The 26945-nt window shown below is 42.6% G+C and overlaps 1 protein-coding gene across 3 annotated transcripts in view; it reads left to right on the top strand.

Moving 5' to 3' along the window:
- Positions 1-26945, top strand: part of KIF13A (kinesin family member 13A) — a 194890-nt gene that overhangs the window by 57905 nt on the left and 110040 nt on the right. For all 3 annotated transcript variants that reach the window (XM_018038721.1, XM_018038723.1, XM_018038722.1), the window contains exon 3: positions 22737-22749. In XM_018038721.1, the coding sequence (XP_017894210.1) occupies positions 22737-22749 (13 nt within the window). The remainder of the gene's footprint in view (positions 1-22736; positions 22750-26945) is intronic.

The following is a 26945-nucleotide window of genomic DNA, read 5'->3' as shown; positions in this document are numbered from 1 at the left end:
GTGATTAACGGGGCATTTTTGTCACATGGAGTTCTTCTTCCCAGTCATGGTGTGAAACATGACATGTTCGGTAGGTCCTCAGTGGCTCAGTTAGTTAGAATATCAGATCCTTTTCTGCCACATCAATCCTCTTGAGACCCCATGGGATCCTATTTCATGAATCCAAATTATATTTGACATGCCTTTGGAAGAGGAAAGTCTCCTCAGTATCTGAAAAAAGAGTAAGAAATTTGTCTAAGACAACCATGAGACCAAAATGATCATGTTAACTCTCTTGACCTCAGAATAAATCAACCAGCCGCCAACCAAAAAAACCCCCGGGACTGAACTATCACTTCATTATGTAAAAGGCCTTCCCTAGTTCACCCCTTAACAGTTTTAAAAATAATATGTGCATAATAATAGACATGAAAAGCAAAGCCTCAAGAATGCAGTGCTTTGCCACAAAAGAATGGCAAGGGTATGACGCATATATATGAGTTCCATTGATGTTTTAGAAAGGACCTCTCTGAATTGAAAATATATTTAGATGTTGACTCGCTGAGAAAACACAGTACTTAGAATCTGGAGAACTAGTTTCTGTGTCCAACTCTTATCAAACTGTAGGTGCATTACTGAGCCCCTTGGATTAAACCCTAGTGGGTCAGTGGGTATATCGGCCCTGTGAACACCCTGGGCAGTTACCATGATCAAGTAAGTCAGCTGTCGGGAAAGCTGGTTAAAAGTGTTTTACAACCTAAGGCAGTGGTGTGGTCTGAACAGAGAGACCAGCACTGCCCTTTCTCTTCCCCAGCCCGGGGGTCTCTGGTGGAAGCTGACGTAGCTCGTGGTCTTTGTGTCCGAGAGAAGGTTGTGACTCAGCTTGGCAGATCCAGGTACTTGTCCACCCTCTGTCCCGCCCGGCCCATCTGGCAGTAACACTGATTGACCTCTGGATGACCTCTGAAGTCAGACAGCTTTAGAACAAGCTAGATCTTTTCTGAAGGGTGTTTTTCCTGATAACACTGTTAAGTTCCTTTCCAATTATGATGTTTCCAGGAAGTTAAAGTAGTTACAGTCTCTATGGAAATCCATAAATCTGTTATATATAAAAAAAAATGATCTCTCACCTGAGGAATTTGTCACTTCATTGTTCACTCCCTGTCTTAGGAAGCTAGGGAACTAAGCCTTTGTGAACCCTCCCTTATGAGTTCGTACTGTTCTTCACTGTTTCAGCTAAGCTGACACTTCATCCGTCCACTTCCTAAGTATTAACAAATGTTCCAGAATGATTTGATGTGCACTGATGAAAATGTCAAAATTGTGAATTCTTAAGGAAGGGGGGGGGGGATTTGCTCTGCTTTCTGGTTCCCACAGTACCTGGCCAAGTTTGGTGGTACCTCTTAATTCATTCTATCCAGTTCATTCTATCCTTCAGAGTGGAAGGGTAATGCACTTCAACAGTGGTGCCATCTTTTTAAGTGTAGCCAGCAGACTCTAGCACCGTGTGTAGTTCCTTTTCTTTGTCTTAAGGGCTAGTGAGTCTCATGTAACTGTCTTCTTGCTCATCGGCTGTCCTTCAGTTGTATTCTGTTGACTGTGTGTGGTCTGTAGTCATGGAGTTGTTGCTGTCAGGAAGGTTGGTGAAGACATGCACATGCCAGGGCGTCATTCCTGCTGGAAAAGGAGGACAAAAAGGTAAAACCAGGCAACCGGAGTATGGTTTTTAGTCTAAAACATACATTATTCTCAACTCTACCAAGCAGTTAATGATTTAGAACATTAGTTATGGGAGTCTTACACCTTTTTCTTGAAGAGCTCCTCTACTTGTTGGAGAAATTCTTGTTGGAATTGTTGCTTATGACATAGCTTGTTCTGGAATGCTCCCGCAGTGTTTGTCATCTTGTTTAGCTTTTATGTTATTTATAGTGTCTGTGATCTTACCTTAAATTCTTCCTCAGCATTTCCATTGCATACTGGTCTTTCTATTAATAAGTTCACCTTTAAAATATTCGCATGACTCAAATTGTTCTGAAGTTGAAGTTTAGGATTTGATGTGACCTCTATTAGGTGTTTTTGCTAATGTCTTTTTAAATATTGTCACTTTTTTGGGTTATCTTATGATGGTATTTAACACAGTAGGGAAGGGAAGATCATTTTCCCTCTATCCTCTTGTGTTCATGGTTGAAACCCCCTGTAATGAAAGATTAACAAGAGAAAAACACACAAGTTTATAAACATGTATACGTGAGAAGGGGCTTCCCCAGGTGGGTTGGTGGGAATCCACCTGCAGTGCAGAAGCACAGGAGGCGTGGATTTGATCCCTGGGTTGGAAAGATCCCCTGGAGGAGAGTATGGCAACCTACTCCAGTATTCTTGCCTGGGAAATCCCGTGAACGGAGGAGCCTGCTGGGCTACAGTCAATGGGGTCACAAAGAGTCAGACACGACTGAAGTGACTTAGCACACACGCACGCATACATGAGAAGACCCAAGGAAGAATGAGTAACTCCCTGAGTTACATACCTTAAATATCATCTTTCGCTAAAGACAAAAGAAAAGGGTGTGTGTGTGTGTGTGTGTGTGTGGTCGGGCGGTTATGTGAAGTTACCAGGAAAAGAACAGTATAAACAAGAAAGAGGAAGGTTTGTTAGGCTGAAGATCGTGCCATCTCCATTGAGTTTCTTGTGATTTAAAGTTGTCCTTCTCTTCCTGGTACAGTGAAAGAGGTAATCTTAAACAATGGTAACTTCCTTTATAAATGTAGATATCCCTGAAAAAAGAGGAACGTCTCTGTTTTCTGAGCTTTCCCTACATCTGCTATTTCTCAAAATAATCCTCATGCCAAAGAAACATGTTTTGGGGTGGCACGATCTGCTACCCTTCAGCGCACATGGCCTTACTTGGAGCAGGGAAGGAGTTCTTGCTTCATACTGTTGTAATAGTAAGATGTCTTGGACTGCATGCTACAGAGCAGCAAAGAGAAGGTATTTATAGTGAGGCTCTTGTTGCTTTGCCATCTACTTGAAGCACGCAGATGTGGAGGCCCGACTGTACTTGGCCATTTTATATAAGGGATGGACTTGAGCACCTGCAGATTTTGGTATTTGGAGGGTGTCCTGGAACCAATGCCCTGCAGATACTAAGGGATGACTGTCTATAGCAGAATAAAATGAACTCTGGACTCTCTTTTCCTCTCCCTGAGTAGCACTCTGGTCAGTGACGTAGAACTCACTGTAGCTTGTTTCCCAAAGTGTCCTTTGGTGGTGGCCTCTGATGTAGCAAGCAAACTGGTTTTGCCAGCTAATAATTTGTTTCACCGAATCCCCAGCTTTTTAGCTCCCTGGCCCTGCTGCCACCACCATCCCAGGCTTCCTGAGACCATCTTGCTTCTTGTTATCTGTGCTAACTGGTGTGAAAAGGTTCCCTTTGAGCTCCATCCAAGACTGGTGTGGAGCACTTCAAACATTTTGAAGAATAAGAGATGTGAAGACAGCAAGGGCAGTATAGGGGTAGGGGATTAAGAGGTCCAAACTGTTGTGTATAAAATAACCTACAAGGAGGTATTGTACAGCACAGGGAATACAGCCAGTATTTCGTAATGACTGTAAATGTAGCGTGGGCTTCCCAGGTGGCTCAGTGGTAAAGAATCTGCCTGCCAGTGTGGGAGATGCAGGTTTGATCCCTGGGTTGGGAAGAGCCCCTGGAGAAGGGAATGGCAACCCACTCCAGTATTCTTGCCTAGAAAATTCCATGGACAGAGGAGCCTAGCAGGCTGCAGTCCAGGGGGTTGCAAAGAGTCGGATATAACTTAGTGACCGAGGACACAATAGCACATATTGCATACCTGTAACTTACATTAATATTTTACATCGACTCTACTTCATTTCAAATAAAAATGAAGCTCCAGGAGTACATTTACACAGAATACCCACGCTGTAAAGAAGCGTATACATATACAAGTGTTGTTCATTTTGGTTCATCAAACCGTATTTGGCAAAATCTGAAGGTGAGATGTGTTGGTTCAACTTACTGTCAACAGCTCCCTGACTCTGACTTATTTTCATGCTTAAACCAGCCTGGGAAGTAAAGGCCTCAAATTCTGCGGAAGATTTATCGCTTTCATGTATTGTGTTTTCTTACAGCTTGCACTTTTACCCAGTGTACCTAACAGGATGGTCCCGAGCGGCTTTTCTCTTCCAAGTCTGTCTTCACTTATCACCTGGCTACTGATGGTGAACAGTTCAAATGTCACTGCTCGCCAGGATCTGTCCCCGGGGTGTTTGGAGGTTGGGGCGCCAGTGCTTGAGGGGTGCACGTGACTTGTTTTACCAGGAGTCTTCTTGCCTGGGCCAGATGCCTCTGGATTGGCACCCTCCTGTTCCTTCTAGGAGAAAATCTTGCTCTCTTATCCGTCTCTGAACTCAGTGGTTATGAAAGTAAGGAATTATCTATTACTCTGGTTAGATTGCTTATTGTGGTGAAATATTCATGACATGCAGTTTGTCATTTGAACTGTTTCAGTGTGGAATTTGGTGGTTTTCAGTCCGGTCACACTGCTGTGCAGCCATCACAATTTTTAGAACGTTTTCATCATCCCAAACAGAAGCTTTCAGTTCAGTTCAGTTGCTCAGTCGTGTCCGACTCTTCGCGACCCCATGAACCCCAGCATGCCAGGCCTCCCTGTCCATCACCAACTCCCGGAGTTCACCCAAACCCATGTTAGTTCCCGTTAAACAGTAACTTCCCATTCCTCCTCTCCTAGGCTCTGGTAACCACTAGTCTACTTTCTGTCCACGTGAACCTGAGTATTGAAAGTATTGCAAGTATTGAAGTGGAATCTTTTCAATATTTGTCTTTTGGTTTCTGGTTTATTTCGCTTAGCATAAGGCCTTCAGTGGTTCATCCATGTTGTGGCATGTATCAGAATTTCCTTTTTAGGCTGAATAATCTTTCCTTATGTGGAGACATCTCATTTGGTTTATCCATTCTTTTGCTGATGGTCATTTGGGTTGCTTCCATGTTTTGGCTGTTGCCAATAACGCTGCTATGCACATGGGCATGTAAATACCTCTTTGGATCCTTACTTTCAGTTCTTTGGGGTTCATACCCAGAAGTGGGATTTTTGGATTCTGAATACATTTTAAGACACCGTTTTCAGATCTGACCACAAGGTAGTCTTCATCCGAATATTCCCGAGTTTACTTAAGCATTCTCTACTTATTATGCATTTAAATTATAGGTAATTTTTACATCACAGAAACTATCAGCTTCCTTCTTATTAGTCCTCCGCTTTCTCAGTGAGTGTGGGATTAGGGATATGGTCTAGTCAAGAAGCAGCTAGCTAAACTTTTTTTTGAATACCGGAAAAAATGTCTAACTGTGTTCTCAGAAATGCACCAGGAGATAAACAAGTTGTAGGAGCTCACGGAACTATTTAAGAACTGAATTTCTTGGCAGCCTTATAGTTTAACAAAAGATAATGTCTATCTTTTCTTTAATAGAAACTTGGACATAGTGACCACTTCCATTCCATGTTTGTCTGACGTCTTCATTGCAAGATGAGTAGGTTACTCAAGGATGAAATAAATAGGCCTGCATCTTCTGGTGTGATGGGCACAGCAGATTCTCATAAGAGTTGGATTAGGGGCAGGTAGAAATCACTGACAGCTTTAGTAAATGTCACAGTTTGTACTAGCCAACAGGTTTCCTTCTGAATTGTCTCTCTCCTAGACAAATAGTCACTTTAAGTAAGTCATTTCCAGAGCAAACTGAATCTAAGTATCTCTTTAATAAGTGTCCCCTGCCCTTCTAAGACGTAACACTTTGCTTTTGTCTTTCTATGTCTACCCTCCATGAATGACTGCAGTCAGTTGAACCTGTTTCTTAATGGAGTGCTGAGATGATGAACTCTGCTTGAACGCCCTGGGCACATATGCACACACTGTCTGAGATCTGGACCTGCCGCCAGGGATGTGTTGTTTAGATGTTCTTCTAAGTTCAGTGTCTGGGACGTTCTTCTGTTTTCTGATGTGAAACACTTGCTAGACTGTCTCTCTGTAGTGATGGCGAAACCGTCTACACAAGATAGAATATAATGTCATCCAAGTCCGAAGCTTGGAGGATCGTCTTTATTCTGACCTCTTGTGTGTCTAGACTGCCCACCTGCCTTCTCCACTTAGATGTCTGATTGGCATTTCAGACTCCTGCTTTACCTACCAAACTCATCTCTTCTCACAGTCTTCCCATTTTAGTAAAAGACGATCCCGGGCTTCCTCTTGCACAGGTCTATGCTTGGAGGCACAGGTCTCATCAGTTCCTCTCTTCCCAGACATTGCACGTTGGTTCATCCACACATCCCTGTGCTCTAACTTCAGAACATGTCCTGAAGGCGACACTTAACATCTTGGTCCCCAAGCGTGGACTTGCCTCTGTTTTTGCTCTTGTCAGTCCTTCCAGCTGGAATCTCCTCCTCCCTGGTTTCTGGTCAATGGATTTGAAGCATTTATTGATTTTTTCTTTTTCTTTTGAAAGGCATGTTTGAGGAGGAGTGAATTTAATTCCATTCTTAGATGGAGATCCTATGTAAGATAATGGAGAAGGCAATGGCACCCGACTCCAGTACTCTTGCCTGGAAAATCCATGGATGGAGGAGCCTGGTAGGCTGCAGTCCATGGGGTTGCTAAAAGTCAGACACAACTGAGCGACTTCACTTTCACTTTTCACCTTCATGCATTGGAGAAGGAAATGGCAACCCACTCCAGTGTTCTTGCCTGGAGAATCCCAGGGATGGGGAAGCCTGGTGGGCTGCCATCCATGGGGTCACACAGAGTCGAACATGACTGAAGTGACTTAGCAGCAGCAGCAGCAGCAGCAGCAGTGTGGAGTTAATACGTTTTCTTAAGACTATAAGACTATCTGTCCCTTTTCTTCTTAGATACTGCACATCATAAGGTGTAGGGGAGGTCAGTTAACCCAGGTTTTAGGCATTTGTTGCTGTCGCTTCTGTTTTTATTTATTTATTTATTTTGTCCATGCCACAAGGCAATGTGGGATCTTAGTTCCCTGACCAGGGATTGAACCCACACCCTTTGCCTTAGAGGCTTACAGTCTTGACCGCTGGACTACCAGGGAAGTCTCCTGTTGCTATCACTTCTGAACCAACTAAATGTTGCTAAATGTTCATATCATACCCACCTACAATCAATAACATGAGAAAAAATTGTACACAAAATATAATAATAATTATGCTATGTATATTTCCATCTACACAGGGAGCCTTTGCTGTTTAATAGTCTTCCCTGAAGGGTCTTTTTCTCCGTCTTGCCCTTTCTAATCCGTGTCTTCTCAGATCACAGTGCTGCCCTTTCTATAACTCTTTGTCCTTGTTCTGTTGTCTCTAACAGAGACAAATTTTTTCTTTGGGCAAAGAAAGAATATTTAATCCCCTGAAATGCAAGCTTTATTTAAGAGATGCTGTCCTCAGTAGAAATGTGTTTATTGCTTATAGACTTTTCATTTTACCTGCCAAGTCCTATTACTTGAAGGACTAAAAAAAAAAAAAGCTTATAAAAGTACTTTTATTGATTAACACAAGGAGAAAATTAAGCTTTTAAATTAGACAAAAGGAGAACGAGGCACACTTATACACTGAACTGTAAATTAGCAGCCTGAAGTGCAGCCTATGGACCCATAGTATAACTTACTTCAAGTCCAAGACTGGAAGTTGTGCAGAAAATCCCCAAAATGTCTGTTGTAAGCAGCTCTAACAAGTGTTGTAATTAGTGGCAGGAAAATATGCCAGACCAAATACAGGTCCTGCTGGAACCTATGGGTGTGACTTTTCTAAAATGTTAGTAAACTGTATCTCAGATATGTAACTAGAAATATAATCTCTGCTCACGATAGCATCTTTTAGCTTTAACAAACATTTATTCAGTAATCCTGAGTTTTTAAAAAAGTTTTAAATAGAAATAATTTAAAAATCCTAGAATCTTATTTTAACGTTGAGCACCTCCATGTATCAGCTGTTGAAGAAGCTGCTGAAGATACTGTAGGACTGAGATGTGGCTGACCTAACTTGCTTACTGTGTGTAATGTGCTTACGTGTATATGTGCATACTGGTTAGTATCTTCCTGGGGCTGCTACGCTGGATGAATCTCAGGGAAACATTCTTGAGAGTTTTGCCCTCCCCGCCCGTCTGAGATCAGACACCAAGACTGCTGGCATATTCCCAGCTGAGATGCTGGTGAAAGGTGACTGGAGAATTGGGGTGTGTTGGGAAAGAGTTAAAGAGCTTTTATGTGAACCTTCAAGTGCAACCGGAGGAAGGTTTTGGTCCCCTGCCTTTTTGCTCTCCCTTGTCATTTGTCTGTGTGGTTCACCTGAAAAGTTGTCTATTAATGCAGTACTTATGTGAGGAGGGTTGCTCCTAATCACCATATATTGTCTTTCCACAAGCATGAAAAAAATCTAGACTGCCAACTACCAAAAAAGCCACAGGGACTTGCATCTGGCAGCCTCCAAGTCTCTGGTACAGGGAAGATGTCATGGAATTTCCTGTTTTAATTACAAAGACTGATTGAATTCCTGGGGTGTTTTTGACCTCACCTTGGTTGATGAGTCTCCTGACTCATCCACTTTATTTAAAAAAAAAAACAAAAAAAAACTTCTTTTTTTTTTTAACTTTTTTTCTTTTATAGGAAAAAAGGAAAGTCAATTATTTTAAGTTTTGAAATCATATCTGTGTATGAGTTAGTTGCTCAGTCATGTCGACCGTTTGCAGCCCCATGGACTGTAGCCTACCAGGCTCCTCTGTCCATGGAATTCTCCAGGGAAGAATACTGGAGGGGATAGCCATTTCTTCCTCCAGGGGCTCTTCTCAACACAGGGATCACACCTGGGTCTCCTGCATGATAGGCAAATTCTTTACTGCCTGATCCACCAAGCGTATAAAACACACATGATGACTAATAATAATAAAAATGAACACCCATATGCTCTATTCATCTGAAGAAACAGATTACCCATGCTTAAGAAAAGGCGAGTAGGCAGAAAGCAGTATTGCTTTCAAAATAACCACATTCCTGATTTTTGTGTTCAGTATTCCTGAGCTCTTTTCTTTCATTTTTTTGAAACAGTTTTACTTTTAGCTCTGTATCCCCCAGATAATACTTTGTTTAGTTTTGCCCTTCTTGGAGAACTTTATAGAAATGGAATTTTGCTGAATATTTTGGGGGGCTTTTTTCTTTCTCTCAGCATTTGCTTTTGAGGTTCATTCAGAGTGATGTGTAGTGACTGTAGTTCATGTTCTTGCCCTGCTGCAAAGGATCACATTGTGTGGATCACCACTGTGTATTTTTCCATTCTCCAGGTTTCTTTCTTTACTGGGGTTTGGAAAACAATGTGCTGTGCTGTGCTAAGTCGTTTCAGTTATGTTCAACTCTGTGCAACCCTATCGACTGTAGCTCACCAGAGTCCTCCGTCCATGGGGATTCTCCCAGCAAGAATACGGGAGTGGGTTGCCGTGCCCTCCTCCGGGGGATCTTCCCCACCCAGGGATCGAACCTGCATCTCTATAGTCTCCTGCATTGACAGGCAGGCTCTTTTCCACTGGTATCACTGGGGAAGTCCCCCGGAAAGCAGAATGGACCCCAAATTCAGCAAGTCAGCTAGCCATAGAAAGCTTCAAAGATTGACCCCTTTCTAGCCAAAATCCCAAGTGGTTTGCTTTCATTTGTGGGAATGGTGAAGGCCTCATTTTTGGAGACTTTCCAGAGAACGGACTTGCTTTGCCTTCTCCAGGGGCTGTTAGCTCTTGACCTGATTTTACTCGGTCTGGAATCACAGCCCTGTTTCTGCAGGATCTTCCCGAGGCTTTCTTCCCTGTGTCTGAGTCCTTCCCCGTGTTCACCACACTCCTTTTAAGGGCTGATCTGTTTTGGGGGTGGGGAACAGCTAGGAAACCAGATGCTCCAGCTAGAAGGAGGCTAGTCTTCAGGGTACAGGAAGGTACTGAGGCTTTCTTCTTCCTGCGCTTGGCTTCCTAAGGGCCTTCTCCTTCCTTCCGCTCCGTGCCCACCTTGTTTCTCATCAGAAATTGGCAGATGTTCTGATGCACCCCTGTCTTAGTGTATCTCACAGTAGTAACCCTCCCTTGAATACTGTTTGGGAAAGGCATCGTTAATATATTTTCCATTTATTTACACTGGCTTCTTTTACCTAGATCTCAGGATTGCAGTGGAATCTTTTAGTACCTTAAGATAAGTCCATTTATCTTGAGGGAGAATGTGAACCGTTAAGGGCAAACTAATTTTCAGTTTACATTTGATTTAAAATGTATAGGCCAAATGATTTTGTGTGTATGTGTGTGTGGGTGTGTGAATGACAGTAGGGCAAAGAAGGAATTTTGTAAGTTGACAAGAAGAATACAGTCTTAGGTTTTAAGGGATATTCATTGCCCTTGGAATTATATTCTGTGAAAGTAGGAGAGTAACAGAAAGGGCCCAAACCAAAATTATCTTTTTGTAAATGTCTCCAGGCAGAGAAAGATTTTGTACGTAAAAACACTATGAAATGATTGATCTTCCTAATGATGGTAAATCAAAAATTCTACCCTCTTTCCACTCTTCCCTCCCACCATGCCTCCCTCTCTCCCTTCCTTTTTGGTAAGGGGGCAGAAGTGAAGGTGAAGAAGTCGAGGACACTGATTTATCCTTTGTTAAAAGACTTTGCTTTATGACAGGTACACGCTCTGCTGATCAGGGTATATTAGATAGATTTTGTTTGGGGCTTTGTCTAGAGTATGTTTTCTTCTGTTGGTTACTTTTCTAAATCCCCTTGACTTTGAATGTATTAAAGAGATGGAGACTGAAATGAAAACTGCATCTAATTACACCTTTTCCACCAAAATTTTAAACCTCAAAGCAGAGAAGCTCAATTCTGAATAACTGAAAATTGGGTCCAGTCCTTATGTAAAATATTTCTTATCCTGATTTTAAAAAAACTTCTTCCTGCTGCTCAGATTTTCTTACCCATAAGTATTTTATTGTGAGTAAAATTTCCAGCCAACTGGCTCCTCTTCCTTCAAACACCAGACCTTAACCATTTTGCCCTGTTTTGCACTCTGTCCTAAGCAGAGGCCAGAGGTGACGGGACGTGATCACGAGCAGCTGTTATTGTCCATGCGGTGAAGCGAGCTTGGCTTGCTCTCAGCTTCCCATCTCTTTTCACAGTGATGGGCTGTCAGGAGACCCATCCTGCTGCCACCTCCCTTTCGCCCTGTGTAGTGGCTGTCCTGTCTGCTGCATGCAGGAAAGCGAGATAACAGATGGGGGTGAATATTGCAGCCTCAGAATGGATGAGTTAGGAGTGGAGGCATGGCTGACCTCTTGGGGCTGTCAAACATCTATTTCTGGGGCTCTTACGCTTCCCTCTGGACACAGGAGGACTGAGGTCCCTGGGAAAGGGAGTACCTGCTGTTCTCAGTTCCCTGTAAAACCTTTGGAAATTTGTAACTACTTGTTCGTTTCTCCAATCTGTGTGTGAATCCTCCTTGACTCAGACATGAACAGAACTTTAAAAACTCTCTAATAGCCTTATCTCAGGAGCATCAGCTATTCCTTATATACACAAGACTGGCTGTGTGTGCATACTTCTCAAGGATGGGCTTGTTATGCTCTGTTGTTATATGGTGGATGTGGTGTGATGTTCCATGATGCTATATTACACTTATTCCCTTTCCATTTGTGTGTGTTTGAAATTTCTCCCAGTAAAGCTTTTGTGAAAATGCAGCACTGCATATGTATTTGATTGGTCTTCAGACAAACCCAAAAGAATGGAGTTGCTCAGGGAAACATTGCCGTTGTCTCAAATGGTACTATTAATATTAATAGTGACCTGGTGGTGTGTCTTCATGTATTTGTTCATTCACTTATATTTATGGTGCCTGACAATGTTCTAGGCACTGGGGACAAGCTAGAGGGAAGCCCCTATTTCTGTGAATCTTATAACCATTAGGTCCAGGGGAGAAGGTCTGTAGATAAGTAAGTAGGTAACAAGGTGGTTTAAGGCGGTGCAAGGTGCTGAGGAAAACAGAACCAAGTACTGTGAGACAGTGGAGGTGATTTGGTGCAGACAGTTAACGTGAAAGTTAAAGAAGGCTTCCCCAAGAAGGGGAGCGGGGTCATGGGGAGGGAGGGGTCCCCAGGCAGGGGGAGCTTCTGAGCAGGTGTCCTGGATGCCAATTCTCTGTGGGAGGTGCCTCTCATTTTTAGGAAGGCGGCCCCAGAGAAAGTGCAGTCCAGCCAGTTCATCCAACATATGACATACGTACCTCCCGACACCCAGAGTCTGAAATTCGCCTCCTGCCCAGTACCTGCTGCTTTAAGAGCTACCGAGTGAGCCAGTAAATAAGCCAGTAAACATATCCATATTAAAAGGGCTTTCAAATTAGTGGTTAACCAAAACAGTCACTTTTCTACAGTAGTAAAATAAACATACCCAGTTATTTGCGTAAAAATGGGCTTCCTTTCAAGTGTGACCATCATAAATGGCCTTGTGGGACACCAACCAGCCTACTTTCTGAACGTGGTTCTGAGGTTATTTTTTAATGACTGTGTGTATGTCTTTGGTAAACACATGTTCCGTCCTGTGCAGCAGGAGCTGTAGAGACTGGAAGGACAGAGCCAGGACAATCGTGACCCAGCCTCTGCCTGGGGGGCACCAAGAGTGGGAAGAGGCAGGGGTCTGTGACCAGCCCAGGTACTTACCATGTGCCAGGCGCAGGGTCAGTGATCATGAGCAGAGCAGACCTGGGCACAGCCCTAGTGCAGCTCAGCTTCAAGTGGATGAGACAGACAATAAATCACGATGCTGGCAAAGTACAATGGATGCCACGAGGAAAATTGATGGAGAATTCCAGATGGGATGGTCAGGGAAGGGCTCTCAGGGGACGTGACGGTCACACCTAGTGTGAAAAAAGAATCAAGGAAAAGGACGTTCCTGGCAGAGAGAGGGGCGTGGGTGATGGCTGTGAGTCAGAGAAGAGGTTTATGAGTTCATGGTGGGTAGAAAGGAGGAGACGAAGGATGGAAAGGTGAACAGAGGCCGGATCCTATTGATGACATTAAAGAACTCATTGACATCATTCCAAGTGCAGTTGGAAGTTATTGTAGGTGTTAAACAAGGAGAATGGTAGGAAATTTGTTTTCAGCATACCATTTTAGTTACAAGGTTAGATGTAGGGTTAAAGGGATTCATCAAAAGATCCTAATCCTAGTTTTTGCCTGGTCTTTATCCTAGCCATGCTGCTTACTTAGCTGTGTAGGCTGTTTGCTCATCTGAGAAATGGAGGTAATACAGTCCAACTCCTCTTGTGGTGAGGATTGAGTGAATAAGATAAGGTGTCAAGACCATGTGCAATGATCAGGATACGCTCAATAACATCACTGCCCTCCTTGTTCTCCCTCCTTCCTATGGAGTAAAATCCAGGAGCAAAGTATTCTGGGGTCAGTCTCTGCTGGCCTTGGGGCCAGCATCACTGAACCCAGTGGTAGCTCCATGAGGTGCTGGCCACCATGTCCCACTGTGGGGCTGAGCACGGAAGAATGGATGCTTCTGAACTGTGGTGCTGGAGAAGACTCTTGAGAGTCCCATGGACTGCAAGGAGATCAAACCAGTCCATCCTAAAGGAGATCAGTCCTGAATATTCATTGGAAGGACTGATACTGAAGCTGAAACGCCAGTACTTTGGCCACCTGATGCTTACTCATTTGTAAAGACCCTGATGCTGGGAAAAATTGAAGGCAGGAGAAGGGGGCGACAGAGGATGAGATGGTTGGATAGCGTCAGTGATTCAATGGACATGAGTTTGGGCAAACTTTGGGAGACAGTGAAGAACGGGGAAGCCTGGCATGCTGCAGTCCATGGGGTCACAAAGAGTCAGACACGACTTAGTGATTGAACAACAAGTTCAGGGTTGATCTGGCCCATTCAAGAACTGGATTAATAATGGAGGCTTTATCAATGGCTTGTTCCAATTGAGATAATTAGTTTAGTCTCACAGAGTTTCTCCTTTTTTCTTGATGCCCTTTGAAGGAAAGAACCAAGTTGCAAATGGAGCACCACCATTGCCCTTTCACTGATAAGTCTGAGTTCTCTTAGGAGGATCTACAAACCTTCATGCTTCTTGTTCATGTCTGAGACTCTGATTTAGACAAAAGACATGTTCTTCACTTGATTTTCTTGGACATTCTTGTTGTTTTGAATCTCTAAATATCTTCTGTAAATAATCACTTTCTTATACACTCTTGAGGGAGCATTTAATTCTCATGGACTCCATAATAGTGTTCATTGGGTTTATGTTACAAGTTTGCCTTGTGGGTGCGAGGTTTATTTGTTTTTAATGATGTAAATAAAACATGTGAAGAAAATGCTGTTCAGTGGTGTGGGGGTAATAAATATGACCCAGGAGAGTAGCAGCTGCCCTTGAGGTGCCTATAGTGTTAGGAATCCTGAACCTTCATGAATCAGCATTAGACTTAACGCGTAGTCAGTTATGCCCTGGGATGGATAGGCATTGTAAGGAGGTTTACACATGCAATGCTGGTTAGATGGTGTTATTTTTGTTGTTATTTTGTTTTTGTTATGTTTTTGAGGGGGTTTGTTTATTTTCGGCTTGGCTTAAAAAAATCTTTTTGAGTAAAAGCTTTTATTAGAGCCATTTGAGGTTCACAGCAAAATTCAGAGGAAGGGAGAAATTTCCTGTGTGCCCCCTGCCTCCACTCATACATAGCCTTTTCCATCATCAACGTTGTGCGCTCCAGGGGTACGTTTGTTACAGCTGATGAACCGACACTGACGCGTCATAGCTGCCCAAAGTCTGTGGTTTCCATCAGGAAGGGTTCACTGTTGGTGTTATACATTCTGTGGGCTTGGGCAAATGTATAATGAGATACAGCCATCATTAGATCACACAGAATATTTTCATTGCCCTAAAAATCCTCTGTACTCTGCCTGTTCATCTCTTCCTACCGTCCCAAACCCAGGCAACCACCCATCTTTTTACCGTGTCCGTAGTTTTGCCTTTTCCAGAATGTCATGCAGTTGAAGTTACACAGTATGTAGCCTTTTCAGACTGGCTTCTTTCACTTAGTAATATGCATTTACGTTTCCTCCCCTCTCTTCCTGGCTTGATAGCTCATTTCTTTTTAGTGCTGAGGTTAGATGTAATTTAATATCGACCCATGCATCCTGCCTTGAATGTTTTTAGATATACCTGGGCTCTGGAGTCAAACTGTTCCTAGTGGGCTGTCCACAGTGGAGGCTGAATTGTCATTTTCCTGCCGTCATGATTCAACTCAGTGTGACCTTGAAACTTAATGGTTCTGCATAGACCTCTTTCAGCACATGTGGGCTGCTGAGTCAGGGATGTCTTGGTCCCACAGCCCTCAAGGAGGGGGGTCCTGCAGGCTCGCAAAGCCCACAAGCATCTGGTGTCAGCAGTGCAGCTGTAGGTATGGCAGATGGAAGGAAGGAGATTATGTAAAATAAATGGCTAAATAGGTAAAATAAATGGCTGGAGGTGGGAGAATTCCATCACTGGAAAGTGGTAGTGGCAAGAATAGAACCGTGGCATCTGGTTTCTGCCTCCCTGCTCTTAGCTACCATGCTCGACTGGCTCTCAGAAAAGGCTGTTACCTGTCTCCACTCCTCAGCTCTGCTTTCATGAGGCTGTTGCATGGAGCGTGATGTTTGGTTCTGACTCCCTAATGTAGGAAATGTAAATATTGTTCATGCAGTTATAAGCTTGATATCATAAGTATATGCTGTGCTATGCTTAGTCGCTCTGTCGTGTCCGACTCTTTGCGACCCCATGGCTGTAGGCTGCCAAGCTCTTCTGTCCATGGGGATTCTCCAGGCAAGAATCCCATAGTGGGTTGTCATGCCCTCCTCCAGGAAGTATTTGCTATCTAGGTACAAATTCTCACATAAGTGGAAAATTAATCCTGAAAGACAAGTAAAACTGATAAGATGTATGCTTCTTCCAGACAGCATGTTAATTGAGGTCCTGTCTAGTAGTAGCAGCTGAGAACTAGCCCGAGAATGGCCTCACAGAGGGGCCTGATTCTTGATTTAAAATGAAGAATTGGTGCTTACTGCTGCCTTCTTTTTTTTTTTTTTTTTAAAGCTTCTCTGCATGGTCCTTTTGAAGACACAGCAAGAAAGTTGCACAAGAGCCATGTTTTCTCTGCTCAACTTTGTTTTGGTTAATCTAGTGTGAGTTCTTGCCAGGCTCCCTGAGCTGGGAGTTGCATCCATGGTGATGAGAAGCTAGAGCTCTGTGCAGTGGCTCAGAGAACTCTCCACAGAGACGGCCAGGGGCTTCTCAGAGGCCTGTCACCCACAGCAGTAGCTGGCTGTGTCTCGTTAGTCAGGGGGAATAATTCAGGCGTTTTCCTTGACAAATACCAGAAGAAAAAAGGCAGGAAGGCTATATCAGTGGATAGTAATTCCATCAAATAATGCCCTGTAACTTGCTAAACTTTCCAGTTGCTTTGTGTATCCATTTTAATTCTGGAAACACACACACACACGCACGCACACACACACACACACACGCACACACACACACGCATATTGAATGAACATCATTAGGTTGAGTTAATAGTTCCTGTGGATATGCTCATGTATTCCCCTCAAGTTTTGCATTTTATTGTAGCAATCTGTTTGAATTAACCAGGTCATTAATGTTTTTGCCATATGCATTCTTCTTGTGGTGGGTGTCAAGGGCTCTTCAAAATGTATATGTAACCCCATCTGCTTTTTGGGCTTCCCTAGTAGCTCAGACAGTAAAGCGTCTGCCTGCAGTGCGGGAGACCTGGGTTCAATCCCTGGGTTGGGAAGATCCCCTGGAGAAGGGAATGGCAACCCACTCCAGTACTCTTGCCTGGAAAATTCCATGGGTGGAGGAGCCTGGTAGGCTACAGTCCATGGGATCGCAAAGAGTCAGACATGACTGAGCAACTTCACTGGATCTGCTTTTTATAACTCATAGAAGTGCTTGCTATATAGTTTTGTATCTATGAATGTGTTCATTTGTTGGTATACAAGTATATGAACTTATCTTCAAACTACACTTAATAAATCATTGTGGATGATAAACCTTTATAGCCACTTATCAAACACAGTCCAACCCTGTGTCCAGTCTCTTTCTGTGGACAAACTACTGAGCTCGCACAATGCTGTGGTCCTCGAGCAGGCTGTGTGCTCCAGTACTCTTTTGCACTCAGGGTTCTTCCTGTTGAAGGGCCATTTCTTTACCCTATCAGCTGGGTGACTCTCTTCGCCTCCTAGATACGGGTGCAGGGGTTTCCTTCTCTGAGAAACTTCCCTTCTTCCCCAGGTGATCTTTCCCTCTGGGGCTGCTGTGCACGTCACATTGTATCAAGATTGTGTGTATAAGTTGCATTTATTGATGGCTGAAAGGCAGCATGTCTAATTTGTTTCTCAACAAAGCGCACAGTATATGTTAAATATTTGTGGACTTGAATATAATTCTTTGTTTCTGTCTGTGCTCCATCCCAGGCATCCCAGTCTACTGGATATTAGTTCTTCATGAATGTATCTGTCTCTCTCACAAGGTGTTGAGGTCAGAGACTATGCCTCATTCCTCTCTTATCCCTATGATGTTCAGTGTAGTGATCGGTACTTAGTAAATGCTTGCTGGTTTAACAGGGTTACTTGGACTCTGATGTTTAGTTCTCCAAGTGGAAGGTGAAAATCAAGGGCGTTATAAAGTATACGTCGTTAGAGTAGTCTCTAAGAGTAAAATATCATTTAATTCTGTATCTTTCTGATGTAGGTTGGCAATTTCCAACAATTAATCAAAACATTTTTTAGCACATGGAAGAGAATTTTCTGTTTCTGAAGAAAGCACTCATCATTCGTGTCTCTTGCAGTGCTGACTGGGGTTAGGGCTTGTGGATATTGGAATTTGGGGGCATCTGACTTGTAAGTAGCTCACTCTGTAGTTGATGGGCTGTAAATACTGGACAAAAGACTCCTTGCCCCGAGCATCATCTTTTGGTGTAAGGTGTGAAGAGAGAATGACAGCTACATAGGATTGTTGTCATTGTAATATGCTATTTATACTGCCTTATTTATTTCACTCTCTTGTTAAACTCTTATATAGCCTACTAAATTCAGTACCTACTCCTCATTTCAAGACCTGGCCAGATACAGGTCCAGGTTATCTTTACAGTCCCGTGTGTGTGTGTGTGTATGTGTGTGTGTGTGTGTGTGTGTGTGTCTGTGTGTGTGTGTGTGTGTGTGTGTGTGTGTGTGTCTTGTGTCTTCAAACTGAACCTGCATTTCTGAGTCTAGCTGACTTCTGAGGCTCTTGAGGACTTGATCCTAGCTAACATCCCATTGAACTTCTCTGTGTAAAATGCTCATCTAGAGAAATAATTCTATTTAAATAAGACATAGGAAATGGTCTCCATTTTCTGACAGTCCTTGACACCTTCCCCAACTTTGGAATTGTGAGATTGTGGTGATGATGAAAGAAAGGCTTCACATCTAGATTATGTTTAAGCCACAAGTGTACAAACTTACTTCTGAGTTCTTCCTGTGAGTTCAGTACTACATAACTGGGTGGGCTTGGCGTCTGAGATATCATGCAAGTAGTATGTGGTATGGCCTCTGCTTTCAAGAGTTTAAGTCTTAAGGATGCACAAGACTCGAATTCAGACAGGATCACTGAAGGTGATAGGACTTTATGTGTGGCCGTGATGTTAGGCTCTTTTGTTGACCGTAGGAATCCTCAGCTATCAGAGCTGGTGAAGGCCATGGTCTGAAACAATTGGTGAGGAATTGAGAGTGGAGCCTGGAGCTGGGTTTTGGAGAGGGGCGATTTGCTCAGGCAGAAGGGAGAGACCAAGTGAGTGAAAGGCATGGAAGTTATAAGAGTTGTGTGGGGAGTGCATGAAGTGTGGGTGACCTTGAAGAGGCCCATCAGCTTTTTTGTCCTGAGAGAGGAAAGAACCTTCGGTGTTTACAGAGTAGAGTTAGCGTCAATCAGTGTAGAACCACGCGTTCTTATTTTCTCTCTCAGCCTGTGTCTGCAGGTCAGTGAGTTCTCTTTGACGGAGTGTTCTTTGTAGTTCATTGGATGTTTGCTTAGCCAGGAATATTGTGTCTTTCTGTAAAGGAACCATGTAGGTACCAGCAATCGCCTGGACCTGATTGAGAATTAGAAGGAACTCTTTGTTAAGACTTTATTGATATAACCAACAAAGGCTGTAACTTAAAAATATATACTTTTAATATTGATTATGTTCATGATAGATGTTTATATTCATCTTTTTTCATAGATACATGAGAGAAAACTTTTATCTTTACATTGCAATATCACATTAGTTTTTCCTTTTTTCCCCTCAAAGGATAACCTGCTGCATTTGGTTATAGTATCAGTGTTACTCATGTTGGAAAATTTTTTCTTCACAATTACCAGAAAATGATACAGAGCCTCTGGAAATGGGGCAGTAAACTATGGTTCTGGATTAGGATGCTTAGTTTTTTATCAGCTAATTCAAACCTCAAGAAATGTTTATCAGTGAATGAAGTACAGTTGTGATAAACCAAATGACTTACTTTTCCTTCTGCAGCCGGGATCCTTGATCTAAACTAAATGATGAGTAATTTGGGTGGTGGCAGTTTCACTTAGTGACCTGCCTTTTCCCCTTGCATCCTGGTCTCCATTTTTTATTATTAATATTTTATATTTATTTATTTGTTTTGGTTGCGCCAGGTCTTGGCTGTGGCATGTGGGGTCTAGTTCCCTGACCTGAGATCAAAGCCAGGCCATATGCATTGGGAGTGCAGAGTGTTAGCCACTGGCCACCCGGGAAGTCCCTCCATTTGTTCGTAACAAACCATCCTTAGAAGCATAAAGGAAAGCTGAATTATACTGGCATTCCCATATCATGTGCTTTCTTTCTAAGACAAAGAGATACACTTACAGAGTACTTAAAATGCTGAAATAGGATTGGTTTCCTAATAGGAATAAAGAGAACTGTGTTGAAATGTCAATAAGGAAAGGCTCGCTCTATTATTGGATGCCAAAGGAGGTCAGCGTACTACTGGCTAAAAACCAGCACTTATTCTTTGCTGCTGGTGATGATTATTATACAGTCGTGAAGCACAGGAGAACCCTGGGGAAATCCCTGGGATTTCTGTGAGCATGTTCCACCCCCATTAGATTCCTTGGTTCATTGTAGCCTTAACGTGAAACATATATTTTACTAATTTGTCCCATGCTGTTTCATATGGTTGGTTTATTGTAGGCCAAGTCAAGCGGCTTTTCTTTACCCCGCTAAATAAAGCCGTGATTTAAATGGCTTTTAAAAAATAAAGCAGGCAATATAAGAGAGGGCTTTATCAAAAGTGCTGTGAGTGAGGTTTTTATTATTATTATTCTTCTACCTGTTCAGAACAGATGCCTTTTAGAGCAGTTGTTCCACTTAAAGAAATTTTCTTGGAAGAAACCTGAAGTTTTATGTACAGAGCAGAGACCCATGGCTCTCTTATATTTAAAAGCATGCATGCATTGTTATAACAACATCCATGAATGTTTGTCTTGTTTAAAAGGATAGATGCACAGAATGTTGAAACTTCTTAATAGCAGCTTGAGATACCAGTTTTTCTAGGTAGTTTCCCTCTGAAACCTGAAGACAAAAATCACATTCCTCTTGTCGCTGCCTGCGGTTATGATATAAGGATTCATTTCTTTTTAGCTAATTCATGGAATTTGAAGAAGATAATTCTTTACCTTCATCATTATAAGAAAGGTCATGATTTTCTTTCCGTAGATTTAAAGGTTAGGGTTATCTACCTAATTGTGGAATCCATGGAGTTTCTTTTCTTGATATTGAGCTCTGGGTTTTATTTGGGGGCCTCATAGTTCTGGGACAGATATTGAACACAGTTCAGTTCAGTTCAGTCGCTCACTTGTTTGACTCTGCAGCCCCATGGATTGCAGCAGGACTCCTTGTCCATTGCCAACTCCCGGAGTTTACTCAAACTCGTGTCCGTTGAGTCAGGGATGCCATCCAACCATCTCATCCTCTGTCATCGCCTTCTCCTCCTGCCTTCAATCTTTCCCAGCATCAGGGTCTTTTCTAATGAGTCAGCTCTTCTCATCAGATGGCCAAAGTATTGGAGTTTCAGCTTCAGCATCAGTCCTTCCAATGAACACCCAGGACTGATCTCATTTAGGATGGACTGGTTGGATCTCCTTGCAGTCCAAGGGACTCTCAAGAGTCTTCTCCAACACCACAGTTCTAAAGCATCAATTCTTTGGCACTCAGCTTTATCTATAGTCCAACTCTCACATCCATACACAACCACTGGAAAAACCATAGTTTTGACTAGACAGACCTTTGTTGGCAAAGTAATGTCTGTGCTTTTTAATATGCTGTCTAGGTTGGTCATAACTTTTCTTCCAATGGGGAAGCATCTTTTAATTTCATGGCTGCAGTCACCACCTGCAGTGATTTTGGAGCCCCCCAAAATAACGGCTGTCACTGTTGCCACTGTTTCCCCATCTATTTGCCATGAAGTGATGGGACCAGATGCCATGATCTTAGTTTTCTGAATGTTGAGTTTTAACCCAACTTTTTCACTCTTCTGTTTCACTTTTATCAAGAGGCTTTTTAGTTCTTCTTTGCTTTCTGCCTTAAGATTGATGTCATCTGCATTTCTGAGGTTATTTATGTTTCTGCCAGCAATCTTGGTTGCAGTTGAACACAATGATGGAGAAAGTGCAATGTGCTGTTCATGCCTATACCTTTTAGTTCCCATGCCCTCTGCCCAGGAAAATCCTTTTTTTTTTTTTTAATTCTCATGGTTCTATTCCCTATGAAGAAAGATTAAAGCCACAGGAAAAACCCCCATTTCTTTTTAACAATCATTTTGTTAATGGAGATGGTATTGGAGACTGGTTAAGAATAACTATATCCAGAAGGCCAAGCCCCTGTGATAGAATTACATACCATATAAACCATAGTTCAGCTCCTTAACTTTGTACACAATCAAAACATTTACCGAAGTTAGTCTAATGGTTTGTTAGTTTGAAAACTATTTCCTTTTCAGAGATTTTACTGGATGCAGAGGTTTTTTTTTAATGCAAAATTGAATGATAAAAAAATTCATGTGTGGTTGATGATAAGGATTCAATTTGCTTTTAAATTTATACTCAGGGTTGAAATATGTGAAAATTGTCATCTAAACAATGCTTTCTAAGTGGGGGAGAAATCCCATATTGATTATTTTTCAAAGGATATATATGTATATGTCAATTTAAAAAAAATTCAAATATGAAAATTGATTTTGAAGTATTTAACCACAAGCAATATGATTGCAGCATGTTTCTTTCTTTTTTTTCTGATGTTCTTTTTGTTGGCTATTTTATAATCATTAAAAATACTGAATGACTGGATAGATTCTATTAAGCCAAGGAAGAAACTTATTATGCCCACACTGTGTTTTTGAGCAAATATAAGAGTTTATTGCTTCAGGCAGTGGAGTAAATTTGGCTCTGATCTTTGTGAAGTAGAGCATATATTATTAGATCATGTAATCAAGATGCTGAGTTTGCCTTGTTTTTTTTTCTTTCATTACTTCCTTCTGATGTATCGCTGCTGTGTGGACAACCCTCTCTACTTCTGCTGCTGAAATTTTTTGTTTCCATCATTCAGGAAACCTCCTAAGGTAAGCACCTACATGGAATTTGGTATGCATGCTGGCCAAGTGTGCCAAAATTTCGAATTTCATCTATCACAGTGACCCCTCTGAAACACCTCTGCTTTTGAGAAGACAGCTCAGCATTCTAATGTAAAACTTAAACCATGAACAGTTAATGTTGGTAATGTTGGTCCTCTACATCTTATAAAGCACTTTCATACGTTATTTCATCCTTGGAACTAATGCATGGGTTTTCAGAACAAACCTATCTGGCTGTTGTTTATATTTTGTTGATGATGACATGAGGCCCAGAGAGAGGAAATAACATGATAATAACAATAATTCACAGATAGGGTAATGGAGAGTGAAAGTGAAAGTTGCTCAGTCGTGTCCGACTCTTTACCACCCCATGGACTATAGTCCATGGACTTCTCCAGGCCAGAATCCTGGAGTGGGTAGCCTTTCCCTTCTCCAAGGGAAATCTTCCCAACCCAGGGATCAAACCCAGGTCTCCTGCGTTGCAGGCGAATTCTTTACCAGCTGAGCCACAAGGGAAACTCAAGAATACTGGAGTGGGTAGCCTATCCATTTTCCAGCGGATCTTCCCGACCCAGGAATCGAACCGGGCTCTCCTGCATTGCAGGCGGATTCTTTACCAACTGAGCTATGAAGGAAGCCTTCATAGGGTAATGCAAAACTATATAATATCACCACCTAGAAAAAGGGAAGACAAAAATGGTAACATCATGGTAGGCTGGTAACTGGGTTATTGACTGGACAAACTATCTTTTCTGGGTCCTACTAAGAATCATTGATGTCATCCGAAAAATTCTCCAAACTTTTAGAGTTTCAGACGTCTGCCAACTTTATGTGCCCCTTTGGAGTTTCTAGCCAATTGCAAAGTCCACTAATTAGAACTAGCCCCCATGCTTCAGCCAGCCTTTGTTGGCATGTGTGCCAGTGAGAATTAAAGAGTAGGTAGAAAAAGAAGACAATGAGAAGCACGACATCAGCTGAACGATCAACTCTTGAATGAGTGAAGGCTGATTTCTATTACTGGTGAGTATTTTATTGGTTATCCAAGGGACACTTGGTACCAAAAGGAAGGACAAATGCAACCAGCCTCTGACCAGTGATGCTGGTTTGGTTTTTGAGATGGGATCAAGTCAGGCTACACCCACATATATTATATGGTCAGAATCTAAGACACGTTGGGTAAAGGGAAGAAATCCAGGATAGATTAGACTTACTCATCTCTGGGATTGGCTTCCCTGGTGGCTCAGAGGTTAAAGCGTCTGCCTCCAATGCGGGAGACCTGGGTTCGATCCCTGGGTTGGGAAGATCCCCTGGAGAAGGAAATGGCAATCCACTCCAGTATTCTTGCCTGGAGAATCCCATGGATTGAGAAGCCTAGTAGGGTACCGTCCACAGGGTTGCAAAGAGTTGGACACGACTGAGCGACTCACCTTCACCTTATCTCTGGGATTATGAAAGAAAATCTAACTTAGCTTTTGGAGTATTGAGACCTCCCTAAAATGCTAAATGTTATCCTTTATATTTATTAATGGTAGTATGGCAATTGTCCTTGGCCTTAAGAATTCCAGCCCCAGTAAGGAAGCCATGCATTGAACAAATAATATGAAATCTTTTAAGAAAGAGGCAGTGTATGATGTTTAGAAATATAAGCACTCACCTCCTGGCCAAATCTGAGGAATTAGAAGGTTATTCCTGAGCAATCATTGATATGGTGGGTGTGATCACTCATTTCTGAGTCTTTTGCGACCCCTTGGACTATAGCCCTCCAGGCTCCTCTGTTATGGGATTTCCCAGGCAAGAATGCTGAAGTGGATTGCCATTTCCTACTCCAGGGGATTTTTCCAACCCGGGGATTTTTCCAACCCAGGGATTGAACCCGCATCTCTTGCATTGACAGGCATCTCTTGCACTGACAGGCGGGTACTTTACCACGCCACCTGGGAAGCCCCTGTTGATGTGCAAAAGTGTAACCAAAAATGTCTCTGCTACTCAGAAAGACGTGAGCTCCCCTTAAGTAGCTCTTTCTTCCCTTGCTGTTGGTTCCTAAAGGTTTCAGAACAGACAGCCAACCTTGTGATGTATTTAATTCTCTCCTTACAGAAAAAGGCACTAAAATCCTGAGCAGTTCCACATAGGGTTGCTTAATGAAGGAGAAGCAGTGAAATGAAAAAGAGGCACAAAACCACATTTTTTAAAAAATCACTAATTGCTTTATATACAGAAATGTTCTGGTTACTTTCTGCTGCTGCTGCTAAGTCGCTTCAGTCGTGTCTGACTCTGGGTGACCCCAGAGATGGCAGCCCACCAGGCTCCCCTATCCCTGGGATTCTCCAGGCAAGAACACTGGAGTGGGTTGCCATTTCCTTCTTCAGTGCAGGGAAGTGAAAAGTGAAAGTGCAGTCGCTCTGTTGTGTCCAACTCTTGGCCACCCCATGGACTGCAGCCCCCCAGGCTCCTCCGTCCATGGGATTTTCCAGGCAGGAGTGCCGGAGTGGGGTGCCATCGCCTTCTACCTGATATATGATAGTTTCGTGCTTTCACTAGGTGTTCTAGTAATAGTTCCTATGAAGTGTCATGAAATTTCCAAGATTAAATGAATGGCATTAAATGTAAATATATATATACATGCAAGCACACACACAGGCACATATGTGCCTGTGTATGTGTGTGCTCGCATGCACATGCCGTAAGGCACATCTAGAAAGTATGAAGATCATCTTAAATTCAAATAAATGACATAGCAAACTGAAATTTTTTAAAAAGACGCTATGATAGATAAGGTGTTTTCATGCAGAAACTGTGAATATTGAAAGCAAATGGGAAACATATTTTTAATGATGACTATATAAGCATGAACTTTTACTTATTTCAGACAATGAGATTTTGACATGCATAATTAGTAAAAGCATCAAAGAAGACAAGTTGGTTTCATTTAACAAATATTCTGGGCAGGGGCCAAGTGCTGCGTGAACCAGACCAGATCCTAGCATTCTAATGGGGTTGGAGTACAGAACATGTGCATAGTGTAACAGAAAAGCAAGAGGAAACTATCTGTCAGACACATAGGATGGAAAGTCCTGTTCTGACTTCTGCAGAACTGACAGCTAAGACCGGGCAAAATATTAACAACCTATACTTGAACCTGTACATGGCATCTACACAATGACTGTTGAATGAATGAAGAAAAAAAAAGAAAGACCTGTTGTACCAGAAGGACACGTCACCAGTTTAGTAGAAAGAAGATTGAAATTTAGCTAAATTATGTGTTCCCTTCACTGGTGGACAGAACCACTTTGCTAAAGACTAAGCCAGAGAATAGGTGGGGAAACAATGGAAACAGTGACAGATTTTATTTTGGGGGGTTCCAAAATCACTGCAGATGGTGGCTGCAGCCATGAAATTAAAAGATGCTTGCTCCTTGGGAAAAAAGTTATGACCAACTTAGACATATTAAAAAGCACACAAAGGTCTACCTAGTCAAAGCTATGTTTTTTTCCCGTAGTCCTGTATGGATGTGAGAGTTAAGACTATAAAGAAAGCTGAGTGCCAAAGAATTGATGCTTTAGAACTGTGGTGTTGGAGAAGACTCTTGAGAGTCCCTTGGACAGCAAGGAGATCCCACCAATCCATCCTGAAGGAGATCAATCCTGAATATTCATTGGAAGGACTGATGCGGAAGCTGAAACTCCAATACTTTGGCCACCTGATGCGAAGAACTGACTCATTCGTAAAGACCCCGATGCTGGGAAAGATTGAAGAGAGGAGGATAAGCGGGTGACAGAGGATGAGATGGTTGGATGGCATCCGCGACTCAATGGGCATAAGTTTGAGTAAACTCCGGGAGTTGGCAATGGACAGGGAGGCCTGGCTTGCTGCAGTCCATGGGTTTGCACAGAGTCGGACAAGACTGAACGACTGAACTGAACTGAGCCGGAGGAAACACTCTGTCCTAGTTCCGTTCTCAAGGAGACCCAAATGCCCAGCTGGGTTGTAATCCTGATCCTCTTCTGTGGCCTGTCCCCAGAGGGAAAGTGCCCATTGGACCTTACAAATCTCACCAGCAATTTGGATTTTCTTGTCATTACATTAATTTGTGTCTTCCTGAGTAATATCTGCCTTTTCCTGTAGTCTGTGTTCAGACGATTATTGAAATCATGCCTAATGATGATGGTAAATAATAATCACTT

Source organism: Capra hircus, chromosome 23 (genome assembly GCF_001704415.2).
Source record: "Capra hircus breed San Clemente chromosome 23, ASM170441v1, whole genome shotgun sequence".
In the NCBI taxonomy this organism is placed as follows: Eukaryota; Metazoa; Chordata; class Mammalia; order Artiodactyla; family Bovidae; genus Capra; species Capra hircus.
This window is presented reverse-complemented; position numbering and strand designations above follow the sequence as displayed.